Below are 19,190 nucleotides of genomic sequence, written 5' to 3'. Positions count from 1 at the left end.
TGAGCCACAAGGGCTCACAAATGCTTTTACTTAAGAATCTGGAAGGTAAAAGCATATATCCTGAGACAGACTGGACTTTAAGTCAATTATTCTATCATAGAAGAGTTGAATGTTGGTCATTTGTGAAATTATTAATGGTAATAGTAATAATGTTTGATGTGAGAAGGATTACTGCTGATCAAAGGAAGTTAGAAAGTTAGACCAGACTAAGAAGACTTAAGACATTTCTTAATCTTCTGCCCACTTGTTGTTTTTTCAAATGATGTTGCACATTCTTTTCGTTAGGGGTTACCATAAATCATTTTGTCACCACTTTCGATCTGCTTGAAAGAATGATAGCTATCGGCAGGACAATGAAGTGTCATTCCAGAGTTGTCGATGTTTTCGCAGGTCCATGGTTAACTTTCAGGGGTTTCTCCATAACCGGTGAAGGGAGAGTGAGAGTGAATTCTTTTAAAGCTGAAACTGCTTTTAGTGTTTCATTACAAGAGAAGTTTTTTTTGCCTTTTTTTCAAGTTTAAACTTTTTAATGCTTTCTCAGATTGCAGAAATGTGGACTCTCCTCTGGTATCAACTGCGTTTCAACACATGTATTGATTCTGCTGTTTCTTTTGATCTGCTCTGTATTGTTGCACCTGTGAGAGTAAGAACACATTTGGGTGGTGAAACTTGATGATCTTCATTGACCTCATTTAAATATTGAGGGTGTTTTCTTCAACCTAAAACATTCCCTTTATTTTAGTCTGATGTGAGATAGAGGACAATGTTTGTTTTGGGGGTTTTTTTGCGACTTGTTCCTGCAATCGTGATAACAAATGACTAAATGGTTATGTGCCTTTCTTGATTTTGACAATAGGCTGATTTGAAATTCTAAGCTAATATTTGGTTTGTATTTCATGGTAGCAGTTAGACTGGTGTGGTTATTACAGCTTTAAAGATATTTTTACTCTTTCTTGTTATTTAGTTGGTTTAACTCCATTTTGTTTGAACTCTTAACTTGCATTGTTTATAGAAGAGTTATTTCTTTATCATTTGTGTTATCAATAGTTTGGCTATTAACAGTACTTTATGACTGTTCCTTGAACAGTCATAAAGTAAGAAGAACTGAGGACATACTATTGCTTTCCTTTGGCTTAGCTATGCTTGGCTAATTATTAAGTGTGCTTAAAAGTGGCTTTAGAGTCTCTACTCCTCCTTCAGATCCTCAAACTGCTAATGGATGAGCCACATGCCAAGATGAGCAGCTTTGGAGAGGTCCTGAAGGAGATCGGGGAGTTTGGTTTATTTCAGAAAAGCTTACTTATTGCGCTGTGCATACCCAGCATTTTCCCCGCTTTCGATGTGACAAGCCAGGTGTTTACTGGGATGAGTTTCCCACATCACTGTAACACTGACTGGATTTTGGAGCGTGGACCAAACCTAACCAAAGAGAGGCAGAGAAATCTTACCATCCCCGCGGATGAGAATGGAAGATTTGAAATTTGTAAAATGTTCACACCTGTGAATCTGGATTTGGAAACAATTGAAAAGTATGGTCTTAACGAGACAACAGGATGCATCAGTGGCTGGGACTATGAGGTCCAACCTGGTGTTTCCAACATTGTGACAGAGGTAAAAAATAAAAACAAACATAATAATGTGCAGCTGAAGCCAATTATTTAAATTCATAGTTTAAAAAGACACAAAAGTTGTGTGTTTTTCTTAACCAAAGCTAGAATAAAAATGTTTTTTATTACATCAGGTGGGATTTTCAAAGGTTAGATCTAAGAGATTTACTTATTTTGGTTTTGGAACTTGTTTGGTAAATGACAAAAGCTGGCAAAAGCTGAAAAAAAAAAAGCGTATCATTGTACTCAACAGGCATGCCCAATGTAAGGCTTGAGGTTCATTTGCTATCCATTGGGGAATTTTGTGTGGCTTCTTTCAAGTAAAAAGGAGCCACACTTGAGTAAAAACTTGACTCAACAGCACAAGCAGAAAGGAATCTTTTTTTCATTTTATTTTTTGAAGGTGAGCAGGAAACTATATCCCCATATTTGGATCAGCAAATCTGGAAAAACAACTTTACGGACTTCTGAAGAGGTTTGAAAATCATGCACTTAAACCTTTTTAGTGCTTAGACCAGATGATTTTCAAACTTGCTTTATTCACCTTTTTTTTCTACAAAAATCAGACAACGAAATATGGCATCTTTTGATTTTTTGTACGCAGGTGTCTCATGAGTATATTCAACCTGACAATTTTGGCTCGTGGGCCAAAAAGTTTGGACCCTACAAGTCCTAGTTTGCAGTCAAAAGCCCCCTCCTCACTGAAGAAAAGAGATACTTGAAAGAGCTAGATTGTGCAGATACACATAGGGAGGAGTCCTTAATTACTGAAGATATAGTGAGACAAAAATGTAAGTTAAAGGCAATAATTATGTGGGGTTCTTTTCATGTTTTATTCACATTTCTGCCATCAACAGTATATCTGTGTTTCTCTTGCATACTTTGAAGGTTTTCCTTGTCGATCTTTATATTTTCTGCCCTGTCTCTGTAACTATTGCTCCTTTTTGCAGTTTAATCTGGTTTGTGACAAAAGTGGTTTAATTGAGGCATCACAGTCCATCTACATGGCTGGAGTTCTGGTCGGTTCGCTGATTTTTGGGACAATTTCTGACAGGTACTACTTTTCCTTTAAGCATCAGCAGAGCTGTTGCCAGAGCAGGCTTTACAAATTTGAGATTATTCCAAATCCAAGTCAAATTATGTTGCATTCTTTAAAATTCTCAAACAGGATTCTGAACTCCAGTTAGTGATTGATGTACACAAGCTAAAAATGAACAGGTTGTTGCTACAGAGTTGTGATCAGCAGACACAATTTTACCTGAGAAAAACAAGTCTCTGAACATCAGAACTAATCTCAGACTAGATAAGTGGACCAAAGCTGTTAAAAGAGTATTTAATAAGAACACAATTGCAATTCATCCTGAAGACCACGTCAAGTCCATGTCCGTCGAAGCTATGCTGCATTTGTTATTGTTAAAGCCAGATTGCCATCTGAAGAAAAAACAAAAACTTAAATTTGTTTGACTTACACTGAATACTTTTCTTTCAGACTATTTCTCTGGACAGTTTCTTCAACAGTGTTAATTTCTGCATTTCAGAAATCACATGTAACAATACCTTCAGGTGTTACCTCAGTTTTCTTTTATTTTAAATGGTCAAGATTATGTCTTGATTTTAGATGTGGACTTGAATCCGTATCGAATTACAGTTTGCCTATCTCTCAGTTTATTGTTTTATGAACTGAATGTGCTTTTGATTCTAGTCTGCTCTTTATCTTAAAAGATCTGAACAAAATTTGAAGAAGTAGTCTTCAATTTTTCTACTTCACAAATCTGCAACAAACCTCCAGAGTTCTGTGAAACATCCAAAAAAATATAGATGTATTGCATTTGTCATAATAAAATGTAGAGCACAACCTAGCTCATTTAGAAAGTGTTAAAATTTACTGTTCCTCTCTTTAGGTTTGGCAGAAGATTTGGGATCCTTCTTTCAGTTTTCGTCCTGCTGTTGTTCAGCGTTTGCACAGCTTTCTCACCAAACATCTACGTTTACATGACTTTCAAATTTTTATGTGGAACTGGTGTTGTTATCATGAACACATTTGTGATGGGTGGGTTCATTGTTTTGCTTCTCCTTTATGTTCAATATCATTGTTCTGTGTCCTAATATCAGAAGCAGTAAGATTGGCAAGCTTTTTTTTTTTTTTTAAAGTATCAAACTTTTCAAACTGTAATATCAAGTCTATTTTACTACTTTTCAGTGGTGGAATGGACAGATCCTTCAAAATCGGCTCTCTGCACAATGTCCATCATGAGCTTCTTTTCAATCGGACAGATAATTTTGTCTGGGATTGCTTATTTGACAACAAACTGGAGGAACATGCAGCTGCTGCTCTTTAGCCCTCTTGCCATTGTACTGGTGACCATGTTATGGTGAGTAGATGGTATATTATTCTTGAAGCAAGTAATTTTACATCATAAAATTTTATTCAAGGAAATTTAGGGTTCAAACTGAACACATTTTTTTTCTCCCAGTTGTCTTCCAGAGTCAGCCCGATGGCTCGTGTCTCAAGGCAAGAAGGAGGAGGCTCTGAAGGAGCTCCAACGGGCCGCCAAAGCCAACAAGAGAAATGTGACAGCGGATCTGCTTGATAAGGTCTTCATCCACAATTAAACTTTAACAAAACCAGATTTAGAAAGTCTTTGGATTGATGCGAACAATTTCCACCAACTCTTTTCTAATTTTTTTTTAGATCAACGTGGAGCCTTCTCCAAACAGAAAGAACATGGTGGACATTTTCCGAGTAGCCTACTTGAGAAAGAATACTGTAATCATGGCCTTTAACTGGTGTGCTCTATTTAAAAATGGTTCACATCTGTAATTGCTACCAAATAGACAAGGAAACTAAATGTATCTAATTCCAGGTTTGCAGCAACTTTTCTGTTTTATGGACTAAGCCTAAATATTGGAAGTTTCGGCCTAAACATCTACCTCACGCAGCTCATCTTTGGTTTCATTGAAATTCCTGCCAACATGGCCGGCTTGACTCTGATTCAGCGCTTTGGGAGGAGAATATGTGAAGCAGGTTTCCTGATCTTTGGTGGGGTTTCTTGTTTGGTGGCCATTGCTATCCCAAAAGGTAAATTTAAAGTCATGTCATATGTAGTACTTTGTTGCTATCAGGTGTAAAACAGTTTTGCATCTCCATGTTTTGTACCAATCAGATCTTCCAGTGATGGTGACTGTCATAGCAATGGTGGGAAAGTTTGCTGCTACAGCTGCCTGCAGCACAGCCCATGTCTATACAGCTGAATTATACCCTACAGATTTAAGGTAACTTTCTTTCTTCTGCCTTTGCTTCACAATCTATAATAACCTCCTCCTAGAGGTTAGCTGCTAAAAAAAACGTAAGCTACTACTCCAGCAATGTCTCTCTAGTACTCAAAATGTATTTGTTCTGTAATATAGTTTGAGAAATGGCAATTAAAAAAGAAAGATTTCTGGTCCTCTTGCTCTACCATATTATTAAATTTGTGTTTTTTTTTGTTGTTTTTAGCTATAATTGCATAATTTTGAATGTTAGCTATTTTCAGTTTGAAGCACATATGTAGTAAACTAACGGCACAACCCCACAACTGTACATGCATGCAAACGTTTTGATAAAAAAGAGTTTTCTTGATTGTTTCTCAAATAGTAGAAAATAAATAACGAAGATCATTGGAGGTGGTCATGACTTCCCAGTGTTTGTTTGACACCTTTTGGAATGTCAGGAAACAGACAGTGCGTAAAACAGTTATTAGGAGTGCATCGCCACAAACTAAATCCAAAATAATTTCTTTCATCCTGCAAATATGGGTGCAATAGTAAAAGTCACATGTTCTCTGAAGGAAACCAGGCAACATTGGAAGAATGAAATGTATGCTTTCAAAATAAGAATCCTTTATCAAGTCAAGTCGGGTCCGATCTTTCACCATAATGCAAAGTACAGTGAAAGTTTGCAGAAAGTTATACAAAGGAGAACACTTTTTATGCTTTGTTATCTACGGCTTTGATAACATCGATTAAAGGTTTTCAGTCATAAATATTTAAACAGCTGTGCCAGGGTGCTGTGACCTTAAAAGAACTCAACCAGTTAAACAGTGACTCATTCGAAAAGTCAATAAAGCAAGAATGGTATTAGAAGTTGTCTTGACTACCTAAATATTAGTAGAATTATTTTATGCAAATGTTCCAAAGGACAATTATTCTGAACATCTTCCAATATGTGGACCTTAATAAAGCAGACTTACAGTTGCTGTAAACGGCTTTGATTTGGTCCACTTGTTCTTTTTTGTAGACATAGTGGTGTCGGCTTCAACGCCATGTGCGCTCGTGTTGCTGGCATACTCTCTCCACTGGTCAGGCTCTTGGAGGTCTACCATTACAGTGTTCCCATGGTAGTGTACGGCATCATCCCAGTGGCTGCTGGCGGCTTCTGCTTGCTACTGCCTGAAACACTCAATGTTGAATTTCAGGAGGTCACTGTGATCGGGTAAGCTGGATACAACAACGAAAATCTTTATAAGTAATGCAATTGATACATTAAAGACTAACTTTATGGCATGTGTTCCTTTCCTGTTTTGTTGTAGAGATAGAATAAATGGACCACTGGAAGACAAACGTTGCACTGAAGACACTGTCAAGAGTTCATAAATTGTAATGTTTATCTTGGTTGTCTTATGCCAGCATAACCAAGCTTTAAGTTCCTCCACTGTCTACAGTTTCTTTGCCTTTGTGATTGTTCAATAAAGTGCTCTAACAAACCTCTGAGGTCTTCACAGTGCAGCCTCACCTCCACAAGTTTCTTTAAGGAATTTTTCTGTGAACTAGGGTGCATGTCTAAATCAAGCTCACCAAAAAATGAAAACAGAAAATATAGATTAAAAAACACACTTGGTCATTTGTGATTAAATACTTGCACATAGGTTTACATTTTCACAAGCAACACAAAGATTTCAACTTAGTTTTCTTTGATGGCATCCAAAAATGGAATCTGCAGAGTTGTGACAATACAACATCATCTCATTAAATAGATAAACCGCGTTTCGTTTATGTTTGGAAGTTCATTCCCTTTCACATAACCGGAAAAGACAGTTTTTGACATTTCTCTGACATTCAGAAAAATATGGCTTACTTATTTTAGTATAACTCCAGTTTTACTTGGCTTATTAACACAATTTAAAAACTGGTGTGTAGTTTATAATGCGCACTTAAAGCAAAGTTTGAAAGTGAGACACGGAGGCAAAGTCTTGCTCCTAACCAGACATGTTTAAAAGATGATGTAAGCTTATGAAGAATTGATACTTGCCGACGAAAAAATGATACCTTCCAAGGTAATCGATAAATATACAGCCCTTCCTATTTAGCAACCCAGAACAAAGATAAGAACTTGGAATTGGCAACTACTTTTTCGACTCCTACTCTTCCAAACCAGAAAAGGAATTAGACCAGAGGATCCATGCTGATACTTATCTTGCAACCCTGAATAGGGGTTGGCAGATCAACATCCGCCAACCCCTATTTTTTGTCTTTACCATTTGTGTGTTTAAACTTCATTGCTTAATTAGTATATCGTTTTAATGTTTAAAATTACATTGAGAACAACGGGCACAAAATAATGGCTTCAAGTCCACTTCGGTCATTTTAAAACCGGGCATTAATCATTGTTTTACTACAATCTACCTGCAATGCATGTGGATAATGTCGGCATAAAGTCCTGACTGAATGAATAGCATTATCAACGAGCATTTGAATGGGAAGTTGCAACAATTCAGCAACGTTCAAGAAAAAAATAATCAAAATTGGTAAAGCTAAATCATTTCATTTACAGTTTTTTAAATGAAAAATAAATACTAAATTGTACAACACAAGATGAAAATAGCTATATAAATTAAGAATAGGAGTGTACCAATTTTTAGGCACTGCTTTCCTTAATTTGGGACATAAGTTATCGGCTGCTGATTTGCGGTGACACTCGGCAGCAGAGAACCTCGTGTCTCTGGTTGTGACGGACTAAATAAACACAGATATTTTATTTTGTCTTACAGAAGTGTATTGCTGGCTCAAACATCATGATAGACTCAGATCATGAACTTTATTGCGTTTTAAATCCAAATGAAAAATCTAATTCACATCAAAGCTAATATGCATTTCTGCTGTTTCACACTGTTGGCACAAAACTGCAGCTCAGAACTCTGACCAGCTTCTCTGCTTTTCTCTTCTTTGGTAAAATCAGTTCTTCAGAGAAACAAGCTGCTAATTCACCGTCATTCTGTTACAAAACTTAATGCTGTGTTCCCGTCGCTCCCTTTGACTAAACTCACAAACAATCCTCTGTACTGAACAAGTTTTACTAAACACTGTACAATAACCGAAAAGAGATCTAACTTCTATTATGAATATAGATTAGCAAAAACAACACTACAAATTACAGTAAAATGCCGCTACTTGCGGAAGGCGCCAGAATAAGACCCATAATCGTTTCCACAGTAAGTCACCCGGGAATATGGTGAAAAGTGAGCTGGCTTTGCTATTGTCTGGCAACATAGCAACCCTATTCCACCACAGCAATCGGTGGAATAATGCAATTATTCCACCGATGGAATCCGATGATGTCAAAGTGGCATCTGTCCCTTATGATGTCATTAGGGACAGATGCCTTGAATATTCTGCGTCTGAATCAAACTTGTTAACCTCAAGCAGGAGCACGGACATTGATTTTTCCATATTGCATTTTTTCTTAGCTTTTCTGATACATCGGTTGAACAGTCAAAATGTCGCCAGTTAAAACAGATTTTTTAACAAAATCCCAAATCAAACTAATGACGAGAGATGAGTTGGTTGTCTTGGTTCTGGATTGGTTACAAAGGTTTAGAGAAAGAGCTGCAACTCTGGGTAGGGAGACCATACTGGAGAAAGAGTTGGAAAAAGCTCGTGAAGAAATTGACTATCTAAAGGAGAAAATGGATTCAAATGTCACAGAGCTAAAATGGTGTCGCCATCAAAATTATTGCCTGGAATATCAGCAAATCCCAATGTTAAAACAAGAGATAGAGGACCGGAGTTCCCACAGGAATCAGTTGTTGTTTGAGGTAAAACACTACAAAAGTGAACTAAAAGTGCTTCAAACCTCTTTAAAAATCCTTGAGAGGGAATCAAAACTGCAGGTTGAGAAGATTTTGGTACAAAAAGACCTCGTAGTGTCTCAAAGTGAAGCAGACAAAGCAAAAATTGAAAAGCATCAAAATGAAGTGAAGAGACTGGAGTTTGAGATATCTCGAAAGGTTGACGATATTGGCTTGAAGAACAATGAGCTTGTGAGAGAAAAAGCCAAGTCCAGACGTTTGGAGAACAAGATCGACGTTATGGAAAAGCAGTTTGATAAGACAGAGCAGGAATATAAAAATATGTTGAAGAAATTTTCAAAAACTCCAACGGAGGAATGCATTGATAAAACTAAGCAGGAGTCAATAGCAAGGCTCAAGTTATGTGAAGGTGTATTACTTCAGGAAAAACTGAAAGCCAGGACATTAGTAAAACGTCTGTTGAGAAAAGAACGCCAGGTGAGGCAACTTGCAAAGGAGAAGGCTGAGATGCGCGCCAAGGTCTTAGCCTTACAACGACAGCGACAGCTCGAGGCCGCGGCTGCGAAAAAAAGTTTTGACCACACACAACCTGACTGGAAAGAGCTGCAGAAAGAAATCAAATCCTTAAATTGTGAGATAGAGGTACTAAGGGAGAACAGGGAGAGGGATCAAGAGTACATTAAGGAAGTCACCGAAGAAGTAAATAAGGTGAAAAAAATGTACCTCAATGAGAAAATGAATAATGAGAATTTGAAGGAAAACAAAAAGCGCAAAGGGGCTAAGGTGAAAGATGATATTGCTGGGAAAGCACCTAAAAATGACAGCAAAGTTGAAACACAAACCCACAATAAACAAGTCAAATTTCTACCACCCATTGATGAATCAACTCTCCAGCTACCCAAAACAAAGTCAGTTCGTTATCAAAGAACTTTGCTTCTGGGTGAAGGCAAGTTAATGCCAGATTTTAAAGAAGGCAATCTTTTAACACAAGAAAAGTTAAAGCAGTTTAAGCCAACGACCCCTCGCGAAAGCAAGCCTGAAACGCCATCATTTAGACAAGCAGGCAGGAAGCATTTTCTCAGGGAAACTGAGCGGAGAAAAGACAGTGGGTAACCTACCATTCTCACAGAGAACAATAAAGTTACCTTTTTAAAGGTTAAAGGCAACAACATATCACGAGGTGCGTTTGTGACCATAACAGCTTTAACTCATGGAGCCCAGGCAGACATAGCCAAAGAGGAGACGCGATTCCCTCTTCACACGGGCTCACCAGATGACAAGATCCAGGACACAATCGAAGGACTGTTGCTCAGCTGATCTGTGAACTCCATGACAAAGTGGCTGAGGAGAGGGAATCCGAAGCAGATGGAGAAGCAGAAGATGGATAATGGATAAATGGACGCACACCATTTAAAGGAGTGTGTCCTTTAAATGGACACACTCTTTAAATTAAATGCAAAGGTTTTCTCTGGGTGCTCCAGTTTTTCCTACCTTCGGGGACAAAAGTGACCAGGCTAATTGGTGTCTTCCAGTAACTGTGAGTGCATCAGCGCCCCCCTCGTTACTCATTACATCAGGGGCCTGAATGTGTTCTTTAAGGTCATGGCCTTTCGTATGCTGACCACCAAGGAAGTTCTGCAGGCATCCTTGCAAAACTATGGAGTGCAGATCTCCATCGTGAGCGTGCAGATGATCTCAGGGATCTGCACTTTGGAGTGCAGCAGATCTCAAGGATCTGCATTTTGAAGTGCAGCAGATCTCAGGGATCTGCATTTGGAGTGCAGCAGATCTCAGGGATCTGCACTCTGGAGTGCAGCAGATCTCAAGGATCTGCATTTTGAAGTGCAGCAGATCTCAAGGATCTGCACTTTGGAGTGCAGCAGATCTCAGGGATCTGCACTCTGGAGTGCAGCAGATCTCAGGGAGGGATCTGCACTCTGGAGTGCAGCAGATCTCAGGGAGGGATCTGCACTCTGGAGTGCAGCAGTTCTCAGGGAGGGATCTGCATTCTGAAGTGCAGCAGATCTCAGGGATCTGCACTATGAGTGCAGCAGATCTCAGAGATCTGCACTCTGAAGTGCAGCAGATCTCAGGGAGGGATCTGCACTCTGAAGTGCAGCAGATCTCAGGGATCTACACTCTGGAGTGCAGCAGATCTCAGGGAGGGATCTGCACTCTGGAGTGCAGCAGATCTCAGGGAGGGATCTGCACTCTGGAGTGCAGCAGATCTCAGGGATCTGCACTCTGAGTGCAGCAGATCTCAGGGAGGGATCTGCACTCTAGAGTGCAGCAGTTCTCAGGGAGGGATCTGCACTCTGGAGTGCAGCAGATCTCAGGGAGGGATCTGCACTCTGGAGTGCAGCAGATCTCAGGGAGGGATCTGCACTCTGGAGTGCAGCAGATCTCAGGGAGGGATCTGCACTCTGGAGTGCAGCAGATCTCAGGGATCTGCACTATGGAGTGCAGCAGATCCCAGGGAGGGATCTGCACTCTGAGTGCAGCAGATCTCAGGGATCTGCACTCTGAAGTGCAGCAGATCTCAGGGATCTGCACTATGGAGTGCAGCAGATCTCAGGGATCTGCACTCTGGAGTGCAGCAGATCTCAGGGAGGGATCTGCACTCTGGAGTGCAGCAGTTCTCAGGGAGGGATCTGCACTCTGAAGTGCAGCAGATCTCAGGGAGGGATCTGCACTCTGGAGTGCAGCAGATCTCAGGGAGGGATCTGCACTCTGAAGTGCAGCAGATCTCAGGGATCTACACTCTGGAGTGCAGCAGATCTCAGGGAGGGATCTGCACTCTGAAGTGCAGCAGATCTCAGGGATCTGCACTATGGAGTGCAGCAGATCTCAGGGAGGGATCTGCACTCTGGAGTGCAGCAGATCTCAGGGATCTGCACTATGGAGTGCAGCAGATCCCAGGGATCTGCACTATGGAGAGCAGCAGATCTCAGGGATCTGCTGCAGATCTCATGTTCCACTTGCTCTGCCCCACTTTCACTGTCTCCCTGGGTGTTCACTTGATGTGTCGCAGCAGCTCTTCTGACCTGGGCAGCTCCAGGTCAGAAGTCAGCCTCAGAGAAGCCTACATCCCCTGGCCACAGAACATGCAGGCGGATTTTCTATCCCGTCAGAAGTTGTTTCCACGAGCGTGGAAGCATCCAAGCGAGCTGTCTATGCTAACAAGTGAGCGGCCTTTGCTACCTGGTGCCATGATTAAGGGTGGGATATATGCCTTGAGGCATGTATCAATGCCACGCCGTCCTTCCAAAAGACGGATATCCTTTTTGTTTGCTACGCTGCCTCACGGAAAGGTCAAGCACTTTCTAAGCAGCGGCTTGCACATTGGGAGGTGGATTTGATCTCAAAGGCTTATGCCTTGTAGCACCGGAGACTGCCAGCAGGAGTCAAGTGCCATTCTAAGAGGAGCATGTCGACCTTGTTTGGTCCCATGACTGGGAAGCTGTTGGACTTTATATGCGATGCGGCCTCCTGGAAATCGCCTAGTACTTTTACTCGGGTTTTACAGGGTGAACGTGGCTGCGCCCCAACCCCTTCAAGGAATTCTGGAGCAGCATATCTCTACATCACATTAAGGTGGGTAGTGCTGTGGTTGTCCCTGGGATGTTGCCGATTCTTTATGACCTTGTTGATATGAGTCATCCAGTGCTTGAAATAGAACAAACGTTACTACTGCAACCACGGTTCATTGAATCCCGGATGAGCGGAATTCTTGCTTTTTGTGAGAAGGTTGAGATTGAACGCTGGGCGCCATGTGACTATATAGTCATGTGGGTCCCTGACAGGTCATGGGTGACTGTGTTGTCAATGCGCAAGAATGATCATTCAGTGCTTGAAGCACTGCCTGTGGCGGTCATCTGGGATTCATAGAACCGTAGTTACAGTAGTAACTTTCATTACACCATTGCTGAGCGGACTTGCCATTTATGTTTTAGAAAGGGATTTTAAAAAGGGATTTCTATTTGAAATAGGCTTCAAAAATTAAACAAAAAAAGTACCATTAGATCATCAAGCTGAACACAGCAACTGCATTTAATCATATTTTACCATTTACTGTTGCATTTATTGGTGCTCTCATGGAAAATACATAGGTGGAAATTGAAAAAATAACCTTCAATAATACTATCAGTTTATTTTAGGGAAAAGGCTAATGTTAATGGTAGCACTAATTAGCAATTGTATTATTTGGCAAATAATACAATTCGATGCACGTCTATGATTTTCTGAAAGCTTGAAGAAGATTTTAGTGACATTTTGTGTTGCATAGATTTAGATTTAATTAACTGAAAACTGATTAAAAGTACCAATTACATAATATCTGAATCTGATTGGACAGTCTACAGCTGGACAAAATGAAAAAGAGTCAGCGAGAAAATTAGTTTCTGTTAATTCAATTTATGTGGATTTGACATAAAAGTTTCAACAGTGATCCAGGAGCTGCATTTTGGAGTAAAAAAATTATTTTGGTCTATAAGGAAAAGGCTTTTCTACCTTGGCTCCCGGAGTTAGCTGTGGCTGTAAGCTGTTTTCTACTGGCTGCTGGGGAAGTGGCTCAGACTGCCAGGATCTTATTGTACTCTCAGTCTCTGATACTCTTTATCAGTTGCCAATAAGAATGATCGATCCGCCATCATCATCATGGCAATCCTCACTACGGCTGCAGGTTTTCCCTCTTCGTTTTCTTGCTCAAAACAGAGCACCACTGTAAGCTGTGTGTTCATTCTACAGGTAATCTTTTAGATACAGAACAGAAACCACTAAGCTAAAAACAAATTACAAAGTGGATGCCACTAGTCGCTCCACTACCCAAGCTTTGCATTAATTTTGCAATCTTACTAATTTTGCCGCTACTCTGTTCCGCTTTTCTTTCACGGTTATTTACGCAACTTCATTTCTCAGCAACAAAATACAGCCTGTCGTTATTTATTGAAGATTTGAGATTTCCAAAAACAAAACAAAAAAAAACTTTTTTTTATACAATACACAAGTTCCTCAGACTGGAACATTAAAGCAACATTTGCAAGAAAAGTGGCTTTTCCAACTGTTTACAATTGAGTTTTTATTCATCAGCTGTAAGAAACAAAGATGAAAAAGCATGAGTGACTGTAAACGGCCCCCACCTGGGGTTTAATGAGCGGCGTTGACAATTCTTTAAGATTTCGGAAACTCAAAGTGATTTAGAACTTAAGTTCAAAATTTTCAAGGACATTAACATTTTCCAATTATGAACAAACATTATACTTGACAAATTGTTGCTGACATCAAGGCCTTCAAAAAGTATGCAACCCCAAGCCAAGAACCATTCGCCACAATTGAGGAACCTACAATCATGTCGTGAGATAGAAACACAAGGCAGAGTGAAACAGCATGAAAATGAAACCAAATGACATTATTTACATCCTCAGGTTTAAGTCAAGTACTTATTTTCAGCCCTATTAAATTAAACGTTAAATTCAGAAAGTAATAACAGACAGTGAGAAGAGTTTAGCTGCGACACTTTCGCTTCCAACTAAATAGAACAAAAACTTATCAAGAAGGCTTTTGGATATTTTTTCTCATGATAGTCTGCATTAACTGGAGTTCTTCAGAGCACAATGTTAAATATCAGAAGTATAAATCACCTCATTTAAATCCATAAAAGCCAAATCAGAAAGATGCTGAAGATAGCAGTGCTGGGTTTTGTTCTTTATGAGGAACTGCAATGCATTATATCCTGCACTAAGCCTAATGGATGGTTTTATTTCAGTTGGTTGGAAAAGAGTGAGATTGCCCAGGCTGCCTTTTGTGCAAGAACCATCACTAACTCAGCACAGTGCTTCTTTTTAAACAAACACTTATATGTTAGTTGAGAATTTGCATTTTTATTTATCCAGTGACCTTAATAATCAAATAATTAAGCAAAGTATCAAGAGTTCATAAAGATTCCATAAAGCCTTTGATTATTATACAGTTTTAGTTAATTTAATGTATAAAGTCAATTGCTTAAAACAGTCAAGACATTATATATGTGTTTATGTAAATCCACGCTATAAACTTTCAACACATTTAAAACAAAAATATTCGATACCTTTAAATCCAGTTTTGTAACACTGTGACACAAAGTTCCTGAGAAATTAACATATTAAAACTGCACATTACCCATTTCCATGAGCCAATCGAGCTGAATTTGCAAACAGAACCAGGTTGGTTTTTTGTATTTAAAACGGTGGAGGTAACTTCCTCAACTATAAATCTTTTGTCATTTTCATATATAGTATGAAAATGAGATGATCTGTATAAATCATTTTTGACGTATCATTTTTAAATGTAAATAGTAGCAGTTGTATATATTTTCAAAACTCTGGCGACATGGCTGCCTCATTTCCTATCAGCAACAAGCGTCTTGGTCTACTTAAAGTAATTTTGTAACCTAAATCTGCACATGAAGTCAGTTTCTCAAAAGTATACCCGTTTTTAAATTTGCGTGGGTGTTTTCAGAGAAGCAAAGTTGTAAATGTATGCCGTTTTGGAAAGGGCTCCTAAGAAAAGACTTTGCATTCTAATTCTAGACGATTTAAGCATAGAAATGTCATTCAACATTTGCAAGTTTTCTGGATCAATTTTGCATAAGTAAAAATTCTTGCAGTAAAATATTTAATTTACTCCTTAAACTGATAATAGGAACGCAGAAGGTAAGATAGTTAGCTACAGAGTTAAGCTAATAAAATATGTCCTTGTTGGCCATTTTGATTGATCACTTTTCAATCAATTTGAGGTGCAACAGTGGCACCAATGCTTCCATTTGTAACTCAAACAGTTCATACAGATGGGATGTGAGTTTTGAACAAACATAATGCAAAAAAAATTATACCAAAAAATGTGGAACATTATTTCACATAGCTACAAAGCTAGAATTACATGTTCAAAATATGGTAGGCCCAAATTTGTTCCCATATCACCTGTTTTCAATAATGACACCATAATTTCAAACTATTAAGAAGAGAGAGCTTAGGGCTAAGAATCACCAAAAGACAATGGTGCTATAATCAGTAATACAAACTTAAGACTGAAAAAGTAAAATAAAATATTTTGGCATTACTTTATTTTCCATCTCATCAGCACTCATAAAGAAAAAAGAAAGGTAAAAAGTTTGGCATCAGCACTTGAAGCCACGTTTGTGCATTTCAAACGACACAATGCTCCACGTGGGGGAAGAGGAGGCGTCTCCTAAACTTGCATTCAGTAGTTCTTATGATTATAAGGCATTGTTACACTTATCGGGATCATCAGGATTTGAGGGTGTTGGATCAGATTGTGCAAATGCATCACATATTAACGAGAGAATAACAGGATGAAGGGACCAGAATGTTGAATGAAAACATTTGTCTTGTAAATGCTCAAATCCTTTTACAATACACTGTAAACCTTGAGCAATTCTCACACTGTACGTTCTGATACTACGGCTGACCACCTAATTCAACAAGGTGGTATTGTATAATCCTATGAGTAGCAAAATGATACTATTTTCTTTGGCAGTAGTGGTTTCTTTACAGCCATGGAAAGAGAAAAAAAAATGCATTAAACTATTTTTTTTTTTTAATTTTCACATTTTTTAGGCAAGTCACGGTTCCAGGTAGAACAACAGTTTAACTAATGCTGAGCTGAGCGAAGCCCATCAGCTTGATGTCATCTGGTATTTCAGATTCCTCCACCCCAGAAGCCTGTGAAGAGATCAAAATAGGTCAGCAAATATTCACTAAGTTGGATTATTTCAGCTTTAATAAGTACATGTGTGTGATCCTTGGAAGAAAAAACTTGGGAGGTAAGATTTGTAATATTCCCACTATGTTTCAAAATATGTTGATGAGGTTTTAGCAGCTATAAGGTTCATCACAAAGCAAGAGGTTTAAACTACTATCCTTTGAAAATCTGGGAGGAAAAATTTCTCCTTGTTGGATAAATGAAGTATCGTTACTGTAACAATGCAGTTGATAATTTTACCAACATGGGAAAAATGTTTCACTCACCAGTTTGAATGTTACATTTTTATGGGCTTGAGGCTCATCGACTATCTTCTGCAAATTTGCAGCAACTGAAAGAGAAATTAAGTTTCAGTACAAAGAAATGAATGAAATAATGTTGGAAGAAAATGTAGATGTAGAATGGCTTCACTCCCAGGTTTGCATGCTGACCTTACACTGGAATTATTCTTTGCTTTTAAATGCAGTGTTGCCTAGCAGTGTAACTTAAACCCTTACCTCCAAACTTCTTTTCGGACCGAGGCTGGACAAAGATCAGATCTCTGGATCAGAGGAGCTCTATAGACTTTCTCAATGGCTGACATTTCAATATGCTGCATCAATAAATTACCGTCATAATCTATTCTTACCCTGCACTAGCATTACAATCGCCTCTTCAACCAAATATTTGAATAAGTGTAAATCACATTTCTCCAATTGAACCGATCAAAAGTCAGCAAGGTTGTGAAAGAGGCGATTTTTGCATCTTGCTGGGGGGATTTCTCACCTATTACTAAGTCCCTCCCGTCCACCAGACCGGCTGACACCAGCTCCTGGGACACTCCATCTGCTGTGTCTGAAAAAAGCCGTAACATTAGGCAATTCCCACACTGCTTAGCGTGAGAGTATTGATCCGGTACAGAAAGGAACATCTTGTGACACTCATAGGAGGGGGTCAACAAGGACAAACCTAAAGAAAGAGACTTCCACAATATAAAAGAAAGTTTAGCTTCTCTGAGTCATTTGCAAATCTAAACTACACTTACCTCTTCCTGGCATAAATTCAAAGCGGATGTCATTCAGCTCCTTCTTTGAATTTCTGATGAGAAACAAAATTATAAAAAATTAGGCGGGAAAAAAAGGTATTCACAAGATGTTAGAGACAAATATATCCCCCAACAATGAGTTTAAAAGATGTACCTTAACCTTAATACCAAACTAATGGGAGTGTTGATATCTCCTGAGGCAGCTGGGATCTGTTGAAACAAATTTAACAAATTAATTTGAGTACAACTAAGCCAGTAGATGGAAAACCATCTAATTCACTTATTTATGTATTTTTTTTGGTGTCATTTTCAAAGTTTCCTCAAAATTCTCATAACAAATAGATGGAAGCGGAGCTACAGATTCAACAAGGAAGGCTGGACCAAAATTCAAACTCCTGGAAGGATATCCACATGTTTGCCACAAGTCAAACTGTTTGCAAGCAGTTCTACTTATAAAGAAGTAAATGTAAACTCATAAATTTGAAGAAAAAGAAAAAAATACATGATTGAAAACGTCCCATTTAAAATTAATTTGTAATGCTCAAAAGAAATTAGGATTTATTTTCAGTGAGAATAAAACAACTTTTTGCATATGTAAATGTCTTTTTGTAAAAGTTCCACAAAAAAAACAAATAAAGTTGCAAATAATAAACTGATGGTGATCTGAGGAAGACTGACCTGAGCGGGAACACCAGCAGAAGCAGGAACACTGAGTGAGGGGGATGCAGCCGGGGCGGGGGCTTGAGTGTTGACTTGCGTGGGTTGCAGTAGATGTTGGCCTGCAGCCTGAGGTAGTTCAGCCTGACCTGGAGGCATTGGCTGGAGGTGACTACTTAAAGGCTCAGGAGTCTGGAAAATCTGAAAGAGGTTCATTTGGTTGATCCTCTCAAAAACATTTTTTCACAGACTCAAAACCTAAGACTTAAACTCAGAGCATATTGCAGAACATAACGTAAGGATTTCCTCCATTTTCCCATGAAAACCCAAATAAATCTTTTTAAACTTACCTCTGAATTCTGGGGACCTTCCTTCACTCTTGGTGACTGTTGATGACAGACAGAAGAAACGTCAGAAGAAATTTATGGAGACAGCTTTTCAGAAGCAAACAGAACGGCAACAATAACTAGTAAACACATCAAAACGGATCACTCGTTTACTTTCCTCAAGGATGTGTCCATTGGGCTTACATTTCCCTTTTCCAACTACAGTGAAGTCAAGTGAAGATTTATTGTTGACTACAGAGATTTTATTGCCAAAAATTAAAGGATGTTTATTTTATTGGTGAAATCCTTTCTAATAACATGACAATCTTATTTTACTTTATTTTGTACTTGAGAATCCAAACCTGTAAACGAGTGACGGCACATCTTGCACAATTAGATTCAGTAGAAGAAGCAGAGCAGAAGTAGTAAGTGGGATTAAAGAAGCCAAAAAGTGATGGATATAGGTTCAAATTTATTTTCTGGAAAAAAGTCCAGTTGAACCTATGAGGCACCTTGTGGCTCAGAAAATAAAAATTTTTGCAAACTTCTATTGATGCCCAATGTAACAACATACAGTATTTTTCATAAACTGTAATCACTTTCCTTTAGTAACTAGTAAATGTAACCCTCTGTCTTGAAAGGAAAACAGTTTTAGGTGTGATCACTTTCCTCAACCACCAGGTTTCAATGAAGGTCTTAATTTCTTATTGCAACATTAAAAAGTTAACCACCAAAGAGACAACCTTGATAAGTT

At 38.8% G+C, this 19,190-nt stretch overlaps 2 protein-coding genes across 3 annotated transcripts in view; one reads left to right on the top strand and one right to left on the bottom strand.

The window, feature by feature from the left end:
* Positions 1-1,184: 1,184 nt before the first annotated feature.
* On the top strand, positions 1,185-6,349 carry LOC129364967 (solute carrier family 22 member 13-like). The gene is made up of 10 exons (XM_055037925.1): positions 1,185-1,611; positions 2,558-2,661; positions 3,509-3,657; positions 3,808-3,979; positions 4,082-4,202; positions 4,300-4,394; positions 4,472-4,686; positions 4,772-4,880; positions 5,884-6,078; positions 6,176-6,349. The coding sequence occupies exons 1-10, from the start codon at positions 1,216-1,218 to the stop codon at positions 6,237-6,239; spliced, it is 1,620 nt and encodes a 539-aa protein (XP_054893900.1). The 5' UTR covers positions 1,185-1,215; the 3' UTR covers positions 6,240-6,349.
* Positions 6,350-13,731: 7,382 nt separating this feature from the next.
* oxsr1b (oxidative stress responsive kinase 1b) overlaps positions 13,732-19,190 on the bottom strand; it is a 42,109-nt gene continuing 36,650 nt past the window's right edge. For both annotated transcript variants that reach the window (XM_055037597.1, XM_055037598.1), the window contains 7 exons: positions 18,461-18,496; positions 18,132-18,311; positions 17,608-17,663; positions 17,454-17,506; positions 17,195-17,263; positions 16,696-16,760; positions 13,732-16,389 (listed from right to left, as the gene is read on the bottom strand). In XM_055037597.1, coding sequence (XP_054893572.1) covers positions 16,315-16,389; positions 16,696-16,760; positions 17,195-17,263; positions 17,454-17,506; positions 17,608-17,663; positions 18,132-18,311; positions 18,461-18,496 — 534 coding nt within the window. In that variant the 3' untranslated portion in view covers positions 13,732-16,314. The remainder of the gene's footprint in view (positions 16,390-16,695; positions 16,761-17,194; positions 17,264-17,453; positions 17,507-17,607; positions 17,664-18,131; positions 18,312-18,460; positions 18,497-19,190) is intronic.

Source organism: Poeciliopsis prolifica, unplaced genomic scaffold (assembly GCF_027474105.1).
Source record: "Poeciliopsis prolifica strain line A6 unplaced genomic scaffold, Auburn_PproV2 SCAFFOLD012, whole genome shotgun sequence".
NCBI classification, from domain to species: Eukaryota; Metazoa; Chordata; class Actinopteri; order Cyprinodontiformes; family Poeciliidae; genus Poeciliopsis; species Poeciliopsis prolifica.
The sequence above is the reverse complement of the archived record's forward strand: the minus strand, read 5'-3'. Positions and strand labels throughout refer to the sequence as shown.